Here is a 23519-nt window from a genome sequence, read left to right on the forward strand (position 1 = left end):
GAAAGACATGAGAATTACATTCATAAAAACAGAAAGAAAAGTACCATTTAGAAAAAAAAAAATCTGTATATGTATTCTGATTCCTGATTCCAGAATAAATGTTTGTTTTAAACTTTGGGTGTATTATAATAATGTTTGTTTTAAACTTTTGGGGTATTAAATTTTTTGTTTTGTTTTTTTACACCCTTCACTGCAACATTATAACTTAAAAGTGATTCAAAAACATCAAACTTCCCTGCCCTGGGTAATGGTTGTGCACAGCCCTGATCTTCCTCTTCTCTGGTCCTCCAGGGCTCCTGGCTGCCCCCCACCCCCACAGATTTCCCCCATTGCAATCTGCTTGCTATGGGGGCACTCGAGCATGTTTGCTACCGAGCCGGACACACAACGCGCAGTTCAGCCCCACCCCCTCCTCGCTGGCAGTGATTGACAGTGGCGGGAGCCAATGGCTCCCACTACGGTGTCTGAGCCTATGATGATCCAATGCACATTGCTGGATCGAGATCAAGTACGAATTTGGGGTGGGGGGGTGGGCTGGGTTGAGCTTCTTGTAGAAGGTTTTTGCCCCAATGCAGAGAATATATCTGCTAATATAAGCCGATTTTAGATTGTAAGCTCTAACGAGCAGGGCCCTCTGATTCCTACTGTATTAAAGTGTATTGTATTTGTACTGTCTACCCTCAAGTTGTAAACCGCTGCGTAAACAGTCAGCGCTATATAAATCCTATATAATTATTTTAACTCAAATGTCAACACACAGCAATGTTAACAATCTTTCTGGGACTGGAAAGCATTACAGAAGGGCTGGAAATACTTACCTTTCCTGAAGAAAATTATTTTTCCAGTTCTTTACAAATGCTTTTATGTTTAACCAAAAGCTTAGTCATCTGGTCGGATAAGCTCTGCAAAAAATGGAAGGCTAATCTAGACTCTCCACTTCACCTGAGATCATGCAGTCAAATGCTTCTAGGGTATGTAAGCAGCACTGGACAGAGCCTGAAAAGCATTTGTTAAAATTCTAGAAAACCTTTTGAACTTTAAGCAGTCCTACTTTTTATAGTGTATCCAAACCTCTAAAAACGCCACACATACATGCAGAGATCTGAATTCAAGTTTCTATGCGTGTCCACTCTTCCGTACCAGCATTTTAAAGGCTAGGTTCACCTTTAAAATAAATGGATATGTTTCTGCAGGGGAAAAAAAATGCGTTTATATTATTTTTTAGATTTTACAGGAGCCTGCAAACCAATGCACTCACAATCAGTGCTGGAAGAAGTGTCAGTTGACTGAGTGCCCTGATTACCGTACTCCTAGTCCATTGAGAACTACAAGTCCATCTGCCACGGTGGAGAACAGGACTTGTAGTTTATTCACTCACAGATCTCTGTGAATAATGTAGCTGTGCGAGTGGAGCCTTGCACAGCTGTGCCAATTTCAAATGTGACAATAGCAGTGGGGGAGAGGAACCTCTGCACGTTGTTGAGCGGAGGGGGGGGGGGGGGGGTTCATGCTAGACCCAATATGGGTGTAATATTAAACATGCTTCACCTTAAAAAGGCACGCAAACCAACGCTGCGTATCCTTGAGTAAAGATGTAAAAAAATCGTCGTTTCTGGTCAGTTTTTTGGGCCGTTACACACAAATGTGCACAAATACGTGCGTATGAACATAAATATTACTGAATTTTTCCTAGGAATGTATTGTGTGCAACGTTTGTGAACACAAATAAATATGCACAAAACAAACCTGAAATTATGTCCAAAAAAGCAGATGCTCAAACATCAGTACCCTGTGCAAGAGGCCTTAGATTTACCTTTAACTAGTTAGAGTAAAGGCCTGCCTGACTGGATACAAATTGACAGTTTTATCCAGCTGTATTTACTCAGTGCAACCTATAATATCTAAGTGAAAGAGATAACACCAACATGTCAGAAAAAAATGTAAAAAAAAAAAAAATGAAAAAACAGAATTACGAAGTTGGAAAAAGGATCACCCCCTTGGGTCAGTATGTTTTGAAGCACCTTTTGCTTTAATTACATCCTTTAGTCTGCTGGGATATTTCTCTATCAACTTTGCACATCTAGACTTTGCAATATTTGCCCACTCTTCTTTGCAGAACTGCTCAAGTTCAGTTAAATTTGATGGTGACTGTTTGTGGACTGCAGTCTTCGTCATTTTACAGATTTTTAATGGGGTGTAAGTCTGGGGGCTCTGACCAGGCCATGCAAGGACATTCACCTTTTTATGCTTCAACCACTGTGTGGTCACTTTTGCTGTGTACTTTGGGTCATTGTCACGTTGGAAGGTAAACCTAACCATTGACAACTTTCTGGCAGAGGGCAGCAGATATTCCTCAAGAATTTGGCAAAGCTCAGTAGGCCTTTCTTGAGTAGTGGCTTTTTTCTTGCAACCCTCCAATACAAGCCACATTTGTGGAGAATTTGAGGTATTGCCACATGCACACAATGAAACAGGACTGAGAATATTAGGCGTGTAACTACTATCTCTCAATCACCCCGCGCTCAGGTAGTGATAATTAAAATACAATATAATAATATTCAATATGTACTCATATAGATATTTATAAGTAAAATAGATGTTAGCTGCTGCCTTAATAAATCATAATACAAATAAAGATGTGTAATACTCCTCAGGTGTCAGTCCAGACAGAAAAGGCAAACACCTAAGCAGCGCTGGTATGTATTAAGCAATGATATGCACTGGTAGGTATGCAAACAGTTTCATGCACTGATAAAAAAAAGTTCAGCAAAGGAGGGATGGCAATCACCACGGAGTGAAGATGTAATTATAGAAACTTCCACCGCACCTCGTGACCCCCTAAGGCAATGCACACTCACTAGAAATATGATATAATAAGCCTTTTAAAGGTATCTTTTCTCAAGATGGATCCCCGTCCAGACCGTTCAATAGGGAAAGTGCTTCAAAATCCAGCTCTTCGGTATAAGCACAATACCATGACCATACCACTTCCACCAGGATCACATGTGAGCCTGTTCAGCTTTATTGAAATCTTCTGGGAACTTCTGCGGTGGTCAGGTGACTTGAAGAACCTTCTTTATGGAGTCTCTGGCCCGGCGCTGTCTGCTCCTCCTTCCCTGTGGTGCCTCCTCAGTAAGGCGACCTGGATGTCTTGTGTATTGCAAAAGCCCAGTGATGTTCCGTGAGCCCAAGTGACCAGGCAATCAAGGGAAGGCCTGGATCAGAGCACTGGATCCCTTCGCTCAGCAGAGTTTCACAGCCTGTGCCGTCACTCATTGCAGCATCTCTCATCTGGTAATCACACCAGTGTATATCATTGCTTAATACATACCAGCGCTGCTTATGCGTTTGACTTTTCTGTCTGGACTGACACCTGAGGAGTATTACACATCTTTATTTGTACATGAACACAATGACCACTCTGTCACAAATTCCTGCAACTGCTTCAGAGTTGCTCTAGACCTCCTGGTGGCCTCTCTGACCAGTTTCCTCCTGGCTCTTTTATTCAGTTTGGAGCGACGTCCTGATCTAGGGAGGGTCTGTGTTGTACTAAATACCTTCCACTTCCTAATAATAGAATTCACTGTGCTTCTAGGTATTGATAAAGCCTTCAACATTTTTTACATCCATCTCCTGACTTGTGCCTGTACAAAACTTTGTCCCAGGGATCTTTTGACAGTGTCTTGCCACCCATAATTGATTGTTTGCCTTAGTTGCACTACCAGGGACTGAAATGAGCCAGGAAAGCGCTTTTTAATGCTGAGCTAATCAAAAAGACCACAGCTGAAAGTCAAATGGTTTTGTGTGCCATTGAGAAGGTGATTAGCTACGCCTGACTGGGTTTAGAAGTCATTTTTAGGAGGGGGTGATCCTTTTTCCAACCCAACTCTGATTCTGTTTTTACATTTTAATTTTTTTATTTTTTTTTGACATGCTGGTGTTATATCTTTACTTGGATGTTATTAGTTGCACTGAGTAAATACAGCTGGATAAAACAAAAACTGTCTGCATTTTAGGCTGCAAAGCAACGAAATGTGTTTTTTTAAAGGGTATCATTCTATTCGATAACCATTTTATATGGTCCTTGATCAATTTAAAATCCTAAGGAAAACTTGTACAATAAGACTAATGTATGGGCAGCTTTAGCGTTTAATGCTAAGCCAGTCTGAATAAAGAAAAAAGCTGGTTCAGAGGAAGTGGTGAGCAGTACTGGATTGCATATTAGCTAATCTCATTTAAGACAGCAAGCAGCTTAACTACAGTGTATTTAAACCCAAAAAAATGTATTAGTTTTGCATTAGATGTCCATGCATAGATTTTCTCCAAGTTTTTTTCCCCCTTTTATTTTTCACTTGAACCTGTCAGTAACATACTTTCTGCACGAGTATGACAACACTTATTCTCCTTACACTAGCAGGACAGCAGAAACAAAACAGGACTACAAAACCCTGCCCCTGTAGTTCTGTAGGCTACAGAGAATTCACTCAAGATTTCCAGCATGATCAACATGTATATATATGGAACTTGCCAAACAGACAAACCAAAACAATTTCAATTGAAAAGTTAATGGACCAAAAGGGACCCAAGCATTTTTGTTTCTGGGTTTGGATACACTTTAAAAATAGGTAAATTCAATAGCTCAATCTTTCCTTGCTGAGCTAGACTGGAGTTCTGCTTTAAAGAGGTTTTCTACTTTCAGCAAAAAGTTAAATGGCATCTTCATTATGTAGGAGGGTGTTTGCTAAAACTCCTAGAAAAGAGCCTGTGTATATAGCATACATTGGAGCTTTTCGACAAACCACAAACCTCCTCCACCCCCACTAGTACTAACTCCACTTTCCTCTACAGACGGTAGCCAAGGAAGAGGTAAGAAAAGAGGGCATATCTCTTTCAGAAAGGAGAAAACCACTAGCTATTGTGTTATAATAACTATATGCCTTTTTTAGAAGGAACATGCTGCTGCCAGTGTTAGGATTGCTAATGTGATCTCTTTAAACCAAAAAAAAAGAAAAAATTAATGCTGAACTGCACATGAACATGCATCTCTGGCCTTGCTATTGTTCATCCTGATCCCCGTCACATTTGCTGTACTGCTTGGTTTGCATGCAAATGTAGAGAACAATAAAAATAAAAGATGCACGAGTCTGTGAAGGCTCTCATATGTCCTGATCTAGAACTATATATCTAGTAGTAGTCGCATTCAACTGGACTTGTTTTTAATATTGGAGATGTCCTGGAGCTTAGCCAGCTATTTCTTCAGTTACAGTGAGTGTCTGGAAGATACTCCAACATTTAAATTACCACTATAAACCAATCACCATGAAATGTGTATATATGGATTGTCCAAAACCAGGATGCAAGGTGCCAAAGTTGTAGAACCACCCTGTTCTAGTTAGGGATGCACCGATCCGAATATCGGATCGGTGCATCCCTAACTAGAACAGGGTGGTTCTACAACTTTGGCACCTTGCATCCTGGTTTTGGACAATCCATATCGGCACCGATATGGCCATAATAGCTGGATCGGGGGATCGATCCGGTTTTGCTCTTTACATAGCTGTGAGGGAGCAGAGAACAGCTGTCAAAAGAAGAAAAAAAAAGAGCCTCCTGCAAATGCCTGTCAGTCTCCCAGTTAAGTAAACACGATTACAATATATCTTTTCGTTCCATCTGCCGGAGGAGGGAAGTTTACAGCCCATTCAGACTGGCACGACACTACTTTGTGGGGCGACCTGTGAAGTTCGGCGCGACTTGCACGGACTTCATATAATTGAAGTCAATGCAAGTCGCCTCCAGGCCGCCCCAAAGTAGTACAGGACCCTTTTTCTAAGTCGGAGCGACTTGTGTCGCTCCTATTAGAACGGGTCCTGTACTAAATGGCGAGCGAGCGACCGCGACTTGGCAGGCGACCAAGTCGCCTGACAAGTCGCGCTACTCTGAATGGACTCTAAACCTCTTAAATGCACAATTGTTATAGGGTATCTGCCGATACCGATCCGGAAGTATTTTGTTATAAGCTCACAAAACAGTACTTCCGATTGGACTCGGGATCAGAGATTTCACAAAGCAAAAGATCGGCATTGGGATCAGCACCAAAAAAGTCAGATCGGTGCATCCCTAGTTCTAGTTACATAATCTCATTGGTGGGGCTAGTGGGAAAATTTACATGGGTAAAAGGTGCGAACTGATGTCAGATCTCCGAACTCCGAGGGTGCGAACTGATGTCAGAGATGTTAAAATGGCATTATATGTGAAATGCAGATTGTGTTAAAAGCCTCATCCTTGTTTAGTGATGGTTGTTCCATTTTGACCTAGATGCCTTCTTTAGGGTCTCTTGAAAACCAGTCATCCTCTTCCCCAAATGTGCGACTAGCTATCCTGGAAAATTGTCCCTTTTCCTTGAGGTGTAAGAAGAACTGTGGAGTATTGGCCTGTAGAATTGGGCCTTTTGATTGTTGAGAGGTTGTTTTGTCTACCAAATGTAGAAGTATTTCCATTCCCCACTAGAGTGCACTGCATAGACCAAGTTGTCTTTGGGTGTTGGGTCTTCAGAATGACAAGCTTCTGTCTCGGTTTATTGCTGGGCTTTAAGGAAACAGGGATGCACTGACTGTTAAAGATCCTTTCAGACACTCCAGCTAAAGGTTGACTAGAATAGTGTTTTGCTTCTCCCCTTGTTCGATTGGCCAGTATTTTTGCTTGACTTTGTGTATTTTTAATAAAGATCCACACCGGGTAGCCACAAACTGTCAAATTATTCCTGAGAGGTCTGTGCTTTTTGTCTTTAGACAATCAATTGATTGCTACCATCTCAGATCAATGTTAGAGTCTTAATAAACCCAGCTTGTGTTCCAGTGGGTGGAATTCGGCAAAAAACAGGTACTGATCTGTGGGGGCAGATCTCCTGTACTGATCTGTGGGGGCAGATCTCCTACAGACCTCAAAGTCCAAGCCAACCTCCTTTCCAAAAAAGGTTATTTGGTATTGCTCTTAACATGCAAATATTATGCATTTGTCCACAGAGTTTATGTGTTTACGAAAAGCTTGTATTGCTGATTTTCTAATCTTGACCCACCCATCATTTACTTATCCAAACCAATGACTTGGTGTTATTCCCCTGCAAAAATTCAAGGCTTTCTTCTCTATATACTCAATTAACAGGTTAGCATGGGAAATAAAGATTATCACATACCACAGCCATGTTTCTGTCTGTCAAACATATCAATGTGCTTGAATTAGTTGGTTTTGAGACAAAGGTTCAGCAAAGAACATACTTGGTTTAGACTGAATTCTGTTCAGCTGTCAAAAGTCCTCTAGTTTTAGATGCTTCTTTACAATCTCAATAACTCCGGCAGTTGGTAAACAAAACATGTGACATTATAAGAATTCATTTTATAACCATCTGATGAGATTGATATTTTCATTTTTATAATTTCTTTGGTTTTAACTGAGATGGTCAGGATATAGCACAGTCGTGTTTTTAACCCAGTTCAAAGTGAAAAATGTTTTTAGTTTAAAGTCACTTCTGCATTTTTATGAATATCAGTTTTCCATCTGATGGCTATGCTCTTGATTTGTCCTTTAATATTAAATATAAATGATGGTTATAAAATGATTAATAGAAGCCCTGCTTAACTCATAAAGCAGTACAATTCGACTCACCGGAAGTAAATGTGATGGGTTAAACACAGGCAGCGTCCTATTTGGTTCCCTTGGCAACCGTACCTGATATATATCCGGAGACGATCAAGTTACGGCTTATCCCTTTGAAAAAGCTACGTGAGTTGTAGCGCAACGCGTCAGGGTCAAGCCGTATTGACGTCACTTCCGGTCTTCGGCCGAGACCGGAAGCATCGGAGCGGACCTCATCGGCGGCTCTTTTGACTATACACTGCATTGAATTACCTGCGTTCTAGTAAGTGACCTGTACTTTTTTTAAATAAACTTTACCCTAATATACTGCACCATGAGAGCTTCCTCTTATCTGAGCAATTGATAGATCAACCGAGGGATAAATAAGGAGATCGGCACAAACCTAAGCTGGAAACAGTATATGTTCCTTCCTGAACATAAAGCCATAAATATTGGAGATAAATCTGATTGGAGAAGATTGAGATGTCTGAGAAGAGTTGAGATTACATCGTTAAAACACTCATTTTGAGCGATATGGAGGTGAGCGGCCATTTCACCTAATGTCGGATTGCTAGCTCACCCGCACACGCACCTTGCTGTGATTGGAAGCCTGATCTCACTCTTCTATTCACCTGAATTTGTTATTTGATATTTGAGCACCCAACACTTTAATCACTGTAAAGATATTCTTCAAGGACTGTATGGACATTGATGCACCTTATACAGCACTGTAGCACTTTATTTATAGTCACCTTATTTATTCACAAATACATGTGCCTTGATTTTCAGGAATAAATCACCATTGTTGAATTTATATTATATTTTTGGATTTCATCACTATCATTTTAATATTGAAATAAGGAATATTGCTGTATATATTTTTGATAAGATATTATTTCATCACTTGTCACCTTTATTTATTGATTTCTTGTGACTCGTCACGTTGAGATTTATGTCAATATTTTTTACACCAATATTTTTATTGCGATCAACTCCCAGATTCTTGCTTCTTTTTTTAATAATTTCGCGCTTTTAGACACCTTTGATTATCTTAATTTTTTACCATTGAATATTTTACTTATTTATCATCTTGGATTCATTTGTACATCTACACAGAGAATATTTATTGATCTTGGATTGTCCCACCTCTATGCATTGGTATTCTTAATATTTATATACCCATTCTTTTGGTTTTACATAGTAAGAGTGGTTCATCGCATTGAAGGAGTTGAGCGCTAATTATTTTACATTTATTAATTCCAAAATAATTGCTTCCATTAAAAAAAAAAAAAAAAAAATCACAAGGTCAAGCAAAAATACTTCACTATCAAACAGAGGGGAGACGACGAGGACGTGGAGTAATATAGTCATTGTATATGTACCTTGGATTTGGGACAGTGGGAAAAAATTGTTCACAAGAGACGTGAACGAGGCCATCTATGTCAAAATGAAACAACCATACCCTGAACATGAGTAGAGCCTTTGTCTTCCACATATAATGCTGCTTTTTTTTTTTTTTAAAAGTACATTTGGCCGACTATAATGCAGTTTTAAATCTTTCACGCCGGCCCTTTAAGAGATCTAAAAGCCAGGAGACATGCATTTGGGTCATGTGACCGCTGTGATTGGCTATCACAGCAATCAAATGATCAGAAAGATCCCGATTGCAAGTATGCATCAAGAGCTTACTGATCCCCACCGGCTACCATGGAAGCGCGCTCTCAGCGCGGTAAGTGGTTTACACAGGGCTGCATATATGTGTATGGCCGGCATGAAGAGGTTAACATCTGTACCCTTGCATTTTTACAACAATCCTCATATTTAGCCACAGATTGGGTCACAAACACCATGCAAATTTCCTGACACCAACAATGGAATTATGCAACTAAAACAAAATGGTTCTACAAATTTAACATCTTCCATCCTGTTCTGGGACAATTAAGATCTACAATTTCCATGTTGATGGGATTAAGGTGTTTTAAAACATAAGTTCTCCTTTCTGCATGGGTTACATCTGTATTAAGGGTGTGGCATGTAATATGTACAAGTATCCACCACCTCACTCCCTGATCCTCCAACCTCCCTGCGATAGCGGGTGGGAGGGACCTTCTCCAGCACCAGCTGTCGCAATTTAGTTCATGAATGAACTACAACTACAGTCATCCATTGCAGCTGATGGCTTGTAGATCTCAATGAACTGCGAGGGCACTGGCGAGCACCCTCTTAGTTTCACTGATCTGCCTGGACTTTAGTACCAGCCTGCCTGTATCGGAGGTATGGGCAGACAGCTATACTGACACTCTGCAGGATCCTGGGATTGATTCTTGGAAAGAAAAAAAAAAAATCAATTTACATTTTTTTTTTTTTACCTGCAAAAAAAATGTGCATTCATTTTTTTTCAAAGTTGAACTTATTCTTTAAGGTGTGACTAGGATTGCTGTGCAATCTTCGTGACACTTACTGAAACTGAAGAAGTGGCTTGGAAAGCTACAAAACATCTTCACGATACAGAACAAGCCCAGTTGGATGTAACTAGCGGATACTAGCTAAAAGGTGCAAGAGGTGCATGACACAGGCAAAAGGTATATAATGATCATGATAGCGATTGTAATTTATGTATTAACTGCTAAACTGGTCCAGTAAACCCAGAGAAACATTTTATTACAAGTCTACAGCACTTTTCTTTCTGTCAGTACACAGCAGGCAAACAAGGAAATTCACAGATCTGAAGAATCTTCGGAATGTGGATGTGTGTTGGCAAGCAAGCACAGACCAGACTCAAAATACTAACTTTTTCTGTGAAAGGTAGAGTCAAAAAACCAGGGATAGGCATATAACACTCTGTGGAATTACGCTTTTGCTTGATAAGTAACTGTAAAATACAAAATTTACTCATTAATTCTACCGGCGTCTTCTGCCTTGATGCTAGAGCACACTGCGAAATCTGAAAACAATGATTGCAAATTACCACTACAGATTTATTTCACTACTACTCATTCAGCATGATAAAGGCTTATTTCATCTTCGGATAGCCTTGGCAGGGGATTTATGCAGCGATAACAGAACAGAGTTTGCAGCTGAACAGAGGATAGAGCTTTCATGTTTATTCAGCGTCTGCTCAGAACTGCTGAACTGTCAGTATGTCACACTGGTCTAGTAAACCCTGACACAGACAAAACAGTTACCTTATCGTTGGCCTCCAGTAGATATGTGCTATGTCGCCACTTTGTTAAAACGATCGGATCCTGAAACTTTCGATCAAGACTCCGACTTTTAGTGATTTCTCGTGGATGAGGAGGTGCCAAGGAGTTACACTAGAAAAGAAAAAAATGTAAGCAACCAACCATTGCAGACAGAAGATGATCTAATTAGCCAAAGATATTAACAACTTGCCGACTGTCAGCAGTACATATACTGCAGCAGGTCGGCTCTGTCCCTCAAAACAGCGTAACAGGACCGCGAGTGGGGGCACGCCCGCACCCATTCGCCGCAGGGGAAGCTGATCGGTGGGTCCCACAGCTGCGATTGCCACGGGACAGCCGTGATCGGTCCCCATGGAGACAGAGCGGTGGTCTGCCGTTGTAAACACGGCAGACCGCTGTTCTGCCAGCAATGAACATGGTTCGTCTGTTCCTCCTATTTAGGAACACAGGTCCCGGTGTTCATTCCATAAGTTTATCCCCCACACAGTTATAAAGCACCCCCTAGAGACACATTTAATACTTTAATCGCCCCTGGTGTTAACCCCTTCACTGCCAGTGTCATTAGTACAGTAACCATGCAAATTTTTAGCACCGATTACTGTAGTAATGTCAAATATGTAGCAGAATACATATTGGCCTAAAATGATAAATAAAAAAAAAAAATGATTTTTAATTTTTTAATTGGGAATGATATATAGCAGAAACTTAAAAATGTTTTTTTTTTTCCTTCAGAATTGTCGCACATTTTTTGTTTATAGCGCAAAAAATAAAAAATCGCACAGGTGATCAAATACAACCAAAAGAAAGCTCTATTTGTGGGAAAGAAAGGACATCAATTTTATTTGGGTACAGCGTCGCGAGCCTTCGGTCGAACTCCAGAGCAACCACCAAATACACAGATGAAATACTGTACATAAAATTTTATTATTCTGCCAAATTATCTGCATTTGTATTTCTGCTTTAAATCAGTCTTTCCAAAGAACAACTGCTCACCAGTTTGATCCTACAGCTCCCATCTAAAGTAGTTAAAAACGTACTTAATTTGTACCTATAGGTAAGCCTATAAGGTGGCTTACCTATTGGTACTGTAAATATATCCTAAACTTGACGTCATCAGTGCATGCGCTCTGAAGGAACAGCCGCCCATGCCGTTTCTTCAGAGTCCTGTGCCGTCCATGCCGTTTCTTCGGAGTCCTGTGCCGTGACCGGTAATGTCACGTGGCTCCGGCCAGTAGCACAGCCGAAGTCCACGGACCTGGAAGGAAGATGAGCGAAGATGGATGCGGGCTTTGTTAGCAGGTCAGAGTCATAGAATGTGCTAGTATGTGATGCATACTAGCACATTATGCATTTACTTTGCAGGTAAGAAAAATAAAAAAGCGCAGACTTACTTCCTCTTTAAAGTAATTAGTTTGTAATGAAACTGCACTACAAACACTCCATCCATGACTTCCTTTTGACACATTTTACCACCAATGGATCCTAAAGTGGTATTAAACCCAAAAGCAAACTTTTATTATATTGCAGCTTACCAATTCTTAGATGTGAAGGCTGCATTTGTTTGCTTTTTTTTTTAAGCATCAAAAAGGAGCTGGGTGCAGTGTTCACAGTTGTGCTGGAACAATAAGATTGATTACCAGTTGAAACATCAGTGTGTAGTTTCAATACACAGTGACTGATTACAGTGGAAGGTGATGGCGCTGGAGAAGCGTGAACTCATGGCTGGCATGTTTACAGCTTAGAGACTTCAGCAGTGATGAAAGATCAGTGATGAAGCCCAGAGAAAGTCTCCTTTAAAGTACACCTAAACCCAATCGCCAGAATCTAAAGGTTCGTACACACTTGACGAAAATCGGACAAAATATGATCAGATTTTTCTCTCTCATGCTCAGCGGACATAACCGTCTTTAGTTGACAGTGCATAATGTTCACGAAATTTCTCGTCCGTTTTTTTCTCTTTTTTTGGACGTTTGTACCTAAACTTCCGGGTCATCAGCAACTTCAGATCATGTGCGGTCTTTCGTATCCGATTTTTCGCGGACGTACTGCATACACATTAAACGAAAATTGGTCGTGCTGGGGACGGACGATAAAAATTTTGGTGTTTGTCCCTCCATTTTTTTTTTTCATTGAAAATGTCAGCATCGGCTGCTGAAAGTTGTGTACACACTAGCCAAACATCGTACGATTTTACCTCGGACGGGAATTTTCGGCAGATTTTCTACTAGTGTGTACCCCACTTAACATAAGCTTTAACATGTTAATGTAATCTTTAAAAGTAGTTTACAGTTTTTTTCTTTTTAAAGGGCTTCCATATTATATATATATATATATATATATATATATATATATATATATATATATATATATATATATATAAAGAAGTACTTGTGCTCCTGCATTGTCATCCTGTCACATGCACCTAGCACCCATACCAAAGACTATGTTTTTTGGCTCTGATTAAGAGGGGTCAGCCATATTGTTTGTTAATACAGTATATTATTTACTTTCAAACATTAAAAGTGGTTCTAAAGGCTGAAGGTAAAAACTTTGTGTGCAGCTCCCCCCTCAGCCTCCCCAATCCTCACCTGAGCCTGATCAAGCAATGTGCACAAGAGTAGAAGTTCTCTTGGGTCTCTCCCTCCTCATTGGCTGAGACACACCAGTAGGAGCCATTGGCTCCCACTGCTGTCAATCAGAGCCAGTGAGCTAGGGGACCCTTTACAAACACTAATAAAAAGGTGTATTAAAGCCCAACTTCAGACAATACACCCCCCCCCCCCCGCAGTGGGGCTGTTCCTATACTGCATAGGTTATAACTCCTAATTTTTTCTAGGGGAAAACGCAGAACCTATACTCACTTGATCATTTGATCCTCCAGAAAAGGGAACTTAGCCACATTCAGTGGTGGGCTTTTTCTGACATTCGCGTCCAGAGCCAGTCTATGGGTGTGATGTCAGAAACAGTCCTTTGCACAAGACTGCTGGACCGCAGGGGGGCAGGAGCCAATAGGACCTGTCTTGCACTGGGAAGATCGGAGGATTAGGCAAGTATATCTCAGCCCTCCGACTCCCTAGACAAAAAAGACCAGGTAACTCATGCTCTATGTGGGAAAAACAATTGTCCGGAGTTCTCTTTTAAGGTAATGTGCTGGGCTGGAGCTCCCCCTTTGTTTTTCAGTACTGCACCCGTGAGTAAACGGCCGTACACACTTGACGAAAATTGGACGAAATATCCTCCGATTTTTCTCTGTCTTCTCCGCGTTCATTACTATTTTTAGTTGACTGCATAAATGTTCACGAAATTTCTCGTCCGATTTTTCTTTTTTTTGGCACATTTGTTCCTAAACTTCCGGGTTGTCAGCAACTTCAGATCATGCGCGGTCTTTCGTATCCGATTTTTCACGGACGTACTGCATACACATTAAATGAAAATCGGTCGTCTGGGGATGGACGATAAAAATTTTGGTATTTGTCCCTCCGTTTTTTATCGTTGAAAATGTCAGCATCGGCTGCTGAAAGTTGTGTACACACTAGGCGAAAATCGGATGATTTTACCTCTGATGGGAATTTTCGCCAGATTTTCTACTAGTGTGTACCCCACTTAAGACTTTAAACAGTTATGTCAACACAACACTGCACAGGCATCATCCTCCATTATCACTATCAGGAATCTGGTGCAAAGCAATGATTTGCAACTAATCCAGAAGCAAATGCATGTAGACAGAAAGTGTGTAAATGAGGCTGAAGAAGATCAGGGGCATAAAGAGGGGAAAAAAGGGTTAACAAAAGTGCTTAAGAAAAAAAGAAAAAAAAAAAAAAAAAAAACACTGTCAGGCGCTTATGTGCTTAGTAAAATAGCAGTCTTTCAGTTAGAATTTAGACCCAAATTTAATATCTAGAGCCACTACTGATAGCATGACAACATATTAGCTGTTCATGAAAAGCCCATTGCTTAGATTACCTTTGGCAGCTCCCACTCAGAGCGTGACCCATCTGCACTGTAGTAATATGGCCTGCCTTGCTCATCCACGTGTTTTATCCACTGCAATAAAAAAAGGCCAGTTAGGAAGACTAAAATCACACTTAGTTTAATTTGGATAATCTGGTGCACATAGGGGTGGCAGCTGTTTTTTTTTTTTTTTTTTTTTAGGTTTAATATGCGATATAATGTGAAGGGAACCAAACTAAAATTCTAATTTCTAGTAAACTAGCAAATGGCATTTTTAAAACCTAGAGTTTCATACCAGCTGCCATAATGTATCAGTAAGTTAAACCCACTCTTTTGTGGGCAGTGATGTGCATGTAGTTTTTGCTGACCTCCCCAACTTTGGTTAGCAAGTAAATTGAACAGAACAAGAACAAAACTTTTATTTAGCTTCAGAGGGTGTACGGGATAATAGGACAAATTAAAAAAAAAAAAAGGGATTTTGTGCTTACTGTATCCATTTCTCTGAGTTAATTGATGGAAGCATCGCTCCATATTCAGAACCATTGGGACTTCCCCAAGCAGTGCCAAACATTAGGAATGGGACAACAAAAATCCCAAGGCTAAACACAATAGCCAACCAGATAAACAAGAGCTCCACAAAAACAACTGGAGCCTAACCTGAATACACCCTCAGAGTGAACAGACCCTATATAAGCAGCAGCCTGCAAAACCTTGGACCAAAGAATACACCTCCAGATGCCAACACATCCACTTTGTAGAGAAAGTGTGCACAATGTGCAAGTGGCTGCCTTGCAAACCTACACCACTGACACCTGATGACGGAAGGCCCAAGAAGCACCAAGCGCCCCAACAGAGTGCGCAGTTACAGGGAAAGGAGGAACCTGACCCTTGATAGACTAGGCCTGAATCACCGTCAGTCTGATCCATTTGAAAAGGTTAGCAGAAGAAGCACACAGCCCTTTTTTTGGCCTGTCCGTGACCAAAAACCGTGAGTCTGACCTCCGAAAGGACTCTGTGGCTGCCAAATACGCTTGAATCGCCCAAAACACATCCAGGGCATGCAACACAAATTCCTTAGGATGTTTGGGCCTGGGACACAGGGAAGGCAACACAATGTCTTCAATAAAAGAACCACCTTATTTTTGGGGACCACCAGGTAGGGGGTAAGACAAGATAATGCCCCCAGCCCCCTGCGAGCAGAGGTTATAGCCACCAAAAAGGTCACCTGGGACAGCATAAGCAGGGGAATCGCCCGAATATTTTCAAAGGGTGGTTTCTGGTGAACTGAAAGTACCAAATTAAAATCCAACGGCAGTAGAGGCCGCACCGGTAGAGTCAGATGCTGAACCCCTTGAATAAAAGTATGCACCAAGGAGTGTGTGGCCAAGGGTCACTGAAAGAGGACCCCAAGGCTGACATCTGGCCCTTGAGGGTACTGATGGAAGGCCAATTTGTTTAACACCTTGTTAAAAAGATCAAAATCTGAGCCACCGAAAAAGAACGAGGGTGAACACTGATCGACTCAACACTACGAAATGTACGCTTTCCACATACAATGGTAGATCATCCTAAAAAAGGTACACTTCCTAGCCTTCAGTAGTGTCGGAATCACCGACCCAGGCAAACCTCTATCCTTCAGCACCTGACTTTAAACAGCCAGGCCGTCAAAGCCACCGACTGTACAGCAGAATGGATGATCGACCCTTGGGACAGAAAATTCTCCCTGAGAGGCAGTCTCCAAGGGACGTCGGCGACCAATCGCACCAGGCTGGCGTACCAAGACAGGCGAGGCCAATCAAATGACCGCAATCCCTACAGCCTCGATCCTGCGCAAAAGCCATGGCAGAAGCTTGAGAGGGAAGGCTTAGATCAGAGGATACTGGCCCCATGGGGCCACCACAGAATCGTGTGATCTTACCACAAACCTGTGTACCTTTCCGTTTCGCCGAGACGCCAATTGATCCACCACGGGGGTGCACCACCGGAGACATAGCTGATGAAAAACATGCGGATGAAGGGAATACTCCCCTTGGTTCAACGCCTGTCGACAGATAGTCTGCCTGCCAGTTTTCTACTCCTGGAATGCGTACAGCAGAGAGTGCCGTAACAAAGCGTTCTGCCCACCGGAGGATGCCGGCTACTTCCAGGGCTGCCAACACACTCTTTGTTCCACCCTGGTGATTGACATAAGCCACCACCATGGCATTGTTTGACTGGATCCGTACTGGGACCCCGGGGACCCCTCTGTCCAGTGATCCAGGCACAGGCTGATCGCTCGGAGTTCCAAGACATTGATCGGTAGTCTGGACTCCTCCAGCGTCCAACAACCCTGAGCGGAGCTCAGTCCCAGGACACCACCCCACCCAGACAGACAGACATAAGTAGTGACCACTGGCCACTAAAAGGGGAGAAAAGATTTGCCCTGCTGGTTTCCCGGTTAAGCCAGATCTGACTGTCCAGAGCCCTCAGATACTTGTCCCATTTCACCAGGATCTCCCTTTGAAGGTAACTCATACGGAACTGTGCAAACAGAACTGCCTCAAAGGTACACCATAAGGCCCAGCACCTGCAAGACCAGAGGGAGGACCACCTGCTGGACAGCAGTAGATGAATCGCAGCATGCAACTTTTGGAGTTAGTCCAGAGGAAGGAAAACACTGGCTAGAGCTGAATCCAGAGTCAGACCCAGATAATCAAATTTTCTGGATAGATTAAGAGCAGACTTCTGGTAAATTAGAAGCCAACCAAACTCTCTCAGGGCCTGTATAGTGATCTCCATGTCATTCATCAAGGAAGCTGAGTACTCTGCTCGCAAGGAGGTGGTAGTCCAGGTAGCCCAATACCGTACCACAATTCCCTGCTGAAGTATCAACGCAGAACAGGACCCCACACTTTTGTGAAGACCCGAGGAGCGGAAGTGAGACCAAAGGATAACGCCAACAAACTGATAGTGCTCCTCTCCCACAGCACAATGGAGGAAGCGCTGGTGTCGGGCAAATTTTGGCATGTGCAGGTGAGCATCCTTGATGTTGATAGAGGCAAGAATATCCCCCTGATGTAGGGATGCCACCACCATGCGAATGGACTCCATTTTAAAATTCTGTACCTGCACAAAGCAATTCAGGGCCTTTGAGGTCCAGAATCGGCCGCGCCTTGCCTTCAACCTTTAGGACCGTGAACAGGTTTGAATAAAAACCTTGAAACCGTTTGGTTACTGGAACAGGGGCAATCACACCTTGAAACAACAGGTCTTGAACCTCCGCAAAGAGATCTTGCAATTGGTCCAGGAACAGATGCACATTGGAAGGAAAGAACCTTTCCAGAAGACAAGAACGAAACTCTCTTGTAACTGGACCCTATTTGTTTGTGGACCCATTTGTCATTTACTAAGAAGGTCCACAGACCCGGAAACCAGCAAATATGTCCCCCCACCTCAGGCATTGGTGATAGCGCACCTTCATGCTGAAGGAGCAAGACCAGGGCCGCTTAGAACCTCCCAAGGAGGACTTGAAAGGTTTTAACCCCTTGTCAAAAAAATTTTGTGAGCGAAGAAAGAGCGGCCACGTCTAGGACGAGATTCTTTTCCCTTCTCAGACTGTGGAAGAAAGGTACTCCTCCCCCTGTGAGACTCTTAATATCATCCAGGCTAGCCCCAAACAGGTGATCGCCTTGAAAGGGTAAATCAGTCCGAGCTTTTTTTTCCCCCTAGAAGTTTAGTCCACTGACCAACACTTAAGCCACAATACACGCCTAAGCACCACTGCCGAAATAGATAGCTTAGAAATCAGGAAAGCTGCATTCAAAGAGGCATCGCAGCCAAACTGCAGCCCCTGGACCAACTGGTTCGCCAACAAAGCAAAAGCAGGGGGAATCTGTTCACCCTCTAGGTCAGGGTTTCTCAACCGGGGTGCCGCAGAGTCCCCAGGGGTGCCGTGCGTGGAAATATTGCCAAAAACGTCCCCAACTACGCAGGCATCTAGTAAAAGATTTTAATCGATGGCAGTTAAACCTATTTGTTAGTACAATTTGGACATTTCACTTAGGGGTGTACTCACTTTTGTTGCCAGCAGTTTAGACATTTATGGCTGTGTTGAGTTTTTTTGAGGGGACAGCAAATTTACACTGTTATGCAATCTGTACACTCACTACTTTACATTGTAGCAAAGTGTAATTTCTTCAGTGTTGTCACAAGAAAAAGATATAATAAAATATTTACAAAAATGTGGAGGTGTACTCACTTTTGAGATACTGTATATGTGGATAAATGAATGTAAAGTATGTGTATGTATGTTTATATGCGTGTATGTATGTATGTATGTATGTATGTATGTATGTATGTATGTATGTATGTATGTTTTGATGCTGACCCCTAGCACTCTGTACAATCAGAATGCCTCTCCTCTGAAAAGCAATTCATGCTTGGATCACTTTTAAGAGGCATTTGACAGGTGGTGAGAATGTGTAGGTCACCTCACCACTGCCTGTTTTACCCCCTAAATGCAGCACCACTGTGCTGCAACTGCATACAGTGCCCGCGGTTCCAGGGTGGTTATAGCATGGCCCCATTGATCAGCAGTACCCGCTGAATGCAACAGGGGGTATAAATCCTGCCATAGCCGCAAAGCATTGTGTCCAACCTTGGCTCCTGCCTTGACAGGTAAAGGGAGAGTAGCTGGGTTGGTGGGAGGTACGAAACAAACCTCATAATGTGTACCCCGCATTAGATTGGGGTGCCTCGAGACTGAATATACTTTCAAAGGGTGCCTTGACTTAAAAAAGGTTTAGAAACACTGCTCTAGGTCATGGCACAAAAGTTTAGCCCACTCAGTGTTTGTGGCACCAGGGCAATGGCTAGGACTGGCCTCAGCGCTGACCCAGCAATAGTGAACATATAGCGGGCCAGAGACTCCACCTTCCTGTCAGCCGGATGTTTAAAAGCCAGAGATTCCTACACTGAAATCACGGTTTCCTTGTTCAACCTGGAGACAGAGTGGTCCACCGCTGGTGGGACAGTCCACTTCCTGAGAAGTGACTCTTCAAAGGGGTACCTCACAGGCAAAGAGTTTAGGAACCACACAGAGGCGTTTATAAACAAACTTGTCAAAATAGGCAGGATAAGGAAACACTTTTGACGTGCGAGATGGCTTGTGGGTGCCAAAGCACCACTGCCGCAGTCTCAGCTGAATCCTCCATTTTTAAAGTCTCCGGCACAGATGTAAACCAGTGCGTCAACTAGCGCCTTCTTGAGTGCACAGCTACAGGAGTGGAGGAATCATCCTATTTAATAGATCAGGGAGCGTGGCTACAAACCCTGCAGGGTGGGCCAAGACCGCTGCGGCTGAGTCAGATTCAGGATCTGACAAGACAGATGAGGCTGGGGAGGGCAGGGGCAGCTTTTTTCTAGCCTGCCGCCCAAAGGCCACCTCCCCCCGGGAAAAAAAAAAGGACTCCAGGACCTCCGTCAGTGCATCAATGGATGGCTGGGACCCGCAGCCTCAGAGAGGGGGTCAGGTGGGGAAACATGCTCCAGAGACTCCATAAAGTAAAAAGGGGAACCCAGCACAAAGTGTCTAGCACCACTCTGGGACACCCCAATGCACTGCTACCACCACTGGAGCACCCCACAAGTTGCAGCAGAGAGAGGGGAGGGACCCCAGCAGATTCACCACCCCACTAGAGTAGCTCAGTCAACATCAGGGGGAGGAGGAGCTCCCATAGCCAAAATCACTACCCAGAGGCTCCACCGTCATGGCCGCCGCTCCATATGCACGCCTGGACCAATCAAATATGGTCCCCAGACCACACAAACATGGCCGCCAGTCAATAGAAACACACAAGCAAAATGGCCACTACACGCCGCATCCAGGAGGCTTCCAGGGACCCAGGAGGGAGCCCTTGCAACAGCCACCATGGAAAGGGGAAACTGCCAGAGGGCCCCCCCCCCCCCCTTACAGTGCAGCACACCATCCCCTGCCATCTGCCAACCCACTGCGCTACCCCCCCAGAGAGGGGAGGGGGGTACCAAGGCGGCCCACAGGGAGCACCAAAACAAACTGAAGGCCTATAGCAAAGTGTGGGGGGGGGGGGGTATACCACCTAGGATTGCCCAAGGGTGTAGCCAAGTCTTTTCTGCCTACTCCTGAAGGGGCAATATAATCTATGGTTCTGAATATGGAGAGCTTTGTCTGTCAATTAACAAAAGGCAGAATCATTTACTGTACTCAATGTGTCTAACTAGAGTATAATACTACTTTTATAAGGTTTTGACATCACAGGGGGCATGAAACTTTGACCACTATATTCCCGGTCTATAAAACAACTAAATAACAGTAGGATTCCCAGTGGATCTGGCTTATTTTATAACTGTAGGGAAGTGAATGGAAGCTCTCTGCTTCAACTGTTTGGGGTCCAATGATTCCTTTTACTTGGTGGATTGAAAACATACACCTGGTGTATTGACTATCAGTCTTTGTTCTAATTTGTGGCATGGCAGATTTTGTGTTGCTTTGCCAACTACTTATGGGCCACTCACAATTTGTGTGGCCGATTCTAAAAACATCTAGCTGGCATAGCATGCACAAGCAGCTGCTTAAAATGGGAGTAAACTCCCATGTAGGATTTTGACCTATAGGTAAGCCTATAATAAGGCTTATAGGTACAGTAAATACCTCCTAAATATACAAGGTTTAGGAGATATTTACTTTAGATGCAGCCGGTGGCGTCACATACCCTTGCCGTTCCTTCATAGCCATGCTGTAAACTGTGACTCCCACGCGCATGCTCATACTGCTGAAGCCTGCAAACCCAGAAACAAGACCGGGTGAAGATTGAAGCGCCTTCAGTTGTGATAGCGTGACCCGGGAGAAGCACATTAGGACTTAAACTGCCCGGGACCCGATTTTTATTTTTTTCTCTCTTTTTTGCGGTTTACTACCTCTATAAATGTCCCTATTTAGGGCTCAATATACATGTTGCAATCTGACTGTACAATCAACTTTAGATTTACCAAAACGGAGTAATGAGGATGTACTTAAACTATCCAATCAATCTATATTTAACCAGGCAGACAGTTGCATTCTTTAGCTGTTGGTAGATGTAAAGGAGGTTGTACATTTAGAGTGTAATGTAATCAATATTCTGTAAAATTCAATAGGCAATGACGATATAGGTAAGAGGTATAATAAATAACCAACAGGGAAGATGTATGGAGGATCAGAATTGTTACTGTTGATGGTTATAAAGGTAAACACGCAACCAAGCGTTGAAAATCAGCAAGAATTGATATAAAAGCACATCAACTGGTGTGCCAATGAGGTATACTTGTATAGCGTAGAGTACTCATATATGTAACAAGTATATGTGCTCAGAGATGCCTGGTAGGGCAAGAGAAATAACCCTTACACAACATGCGATCCCAGAGCATACATCCCCCCATCCAGATGTTGTGTAAGGGTTATTTCTCTGGCGCTACCAGGCATCTCTTAACACATATACTTGTTACATATATGAGTACTCTACTCTATACAAGTATACCTCATTGGCACACCAGTTGATGTGCTTTTATATCAATTCTTGCTGATCTTTAACGCTTGGTTGCGTGTTTACCTTTATAACCATCAACAGTGACAATTCTGATCCTCCACACATCTTCCCTGTTGGTTATTTATTATACCTCTTACCTATATCGTCATTGCCTATTGAATTTTACAGAATATTGATCCATTAGCTCCGAGAGGAAGCATTAGGCGAAACATGTCGAGCAATATGGCTCAACGAAATTGTATGATCTACTGCTAATACACATCGCTCGATACTCCCGGGATGACAGTACCATTCCCCGTCACCTGCGGTCATGATCGTCTCGATGTGAAGTATTATTGTTATATTATATTGCGATTATATAATTGTCCAGTTCCCTCATATGGGATATCATTGTTGTACGTCTTTTTTGGTTTTTGTTTGATGATTTTAGATGTATTATATAATAAAGAATGTGATTTTATAAATACTCAGTGCTTTAAAGTCCATGTTTCCTCCCTTTCAATTTTTGATCTAAGTTAGGATGCGGCACTTACTACCTTATTTATACGCCCAGCATACCGCTATCTGGGAGCGCATTTTCCAACTTCTCAAGAACCCAACCTCGATTACCTCCAGCCACTTCATCTTCATACGCTGAATCTAGTGTTCAACCAAAGCTGGCCTCAGACTGATCACAATTCAGAAGGTTCAGCAGGACTGGTCAAATTTCAGCATGTTTGGTGTGGACAGGGCAGGGGGAATGGAGCAATTTCTCTCACTTAGTCCATGGGGTGGCCAGCATTAGACTGACTAGAATTTGGTCACCTTTTTTCTTAGTAATGCTCAGGGCCTCTGCTGTGGTAGATAATGTTTATTTTGAGATCAAAATCTGATATTAGGAATAGCAGGCAGTAGAATAGGAATGGCATCAACAGGACAAAAGGCAACACGTAAAGTATGCAATGATAATAAAAGCAAGCAAGAGAATCACAGATCTACCTTCTCATTGGTTTGGTCATTAATAAAGAAGGTATGGCCATGCTGATCCAGCTCTTCTGACCAGCCCTTGGGAGGAGAACCGTATTGAATATCTGATTGGTTTTCATGTGTGTTGTGATAATTTTCTTCAGATGAAAGTTGCTAGAAAGAGTTAGAAAAAGTTGAGCATACAAAGAAAAAGCGTTTGTCACATGATAGGATGCGTTTCAAACGA

The 23519-nt window shown here is 42.6% G+C and overlaps 1 protein-coding gene across 5 annotated transcripts in view; it reads right to left on the reverse strand.

The window, feature by feature from the left end:
- The window catches only part of ARHGAP12 (Rho GTPase activating protein 12), a 238373-nt gene that overhangs the window by 51855 nt on the left and 162999 nt on the right, over positions 1–23519 (reverse strand). For 2 of the 5 annotated variants that reach the window (XM_082258392.1, XM_082258391.1), the window contains 2 exons: positions 10818–10946; positions 10424–10504 (listed from right to left, as the gene is read on the reverse strand). In XM_082258392.1, coding sequence (XP_082114518.1) covers positions 10424–10504; positions 10818–10946 — 210 coding nt within the window. Of the gene's footprint in view, positions 1–10423; positions 10505–10817; positions 10947–14798; positions 14880–23305; positions 23447–23519 lie in introns of all 5 variants that reach the window. The other 3 variants (XM_082258388.1, XM_082258390.1, XM_082258389.1) reach the window with 3 other exon arrangements.

This window comes from Pelophylax lessonae, assembly GCF_965119305.1.
Source record: "Pelophylax lessonae genome assembly, chromosome: 5".
NCBI classification, from domain to species: domain Eukaryota; kingdom Metazoa; phylum Chordata; class Amphibia; order Anura; family Ranidae; genus Pelophylax; species Pelophylax lessonae.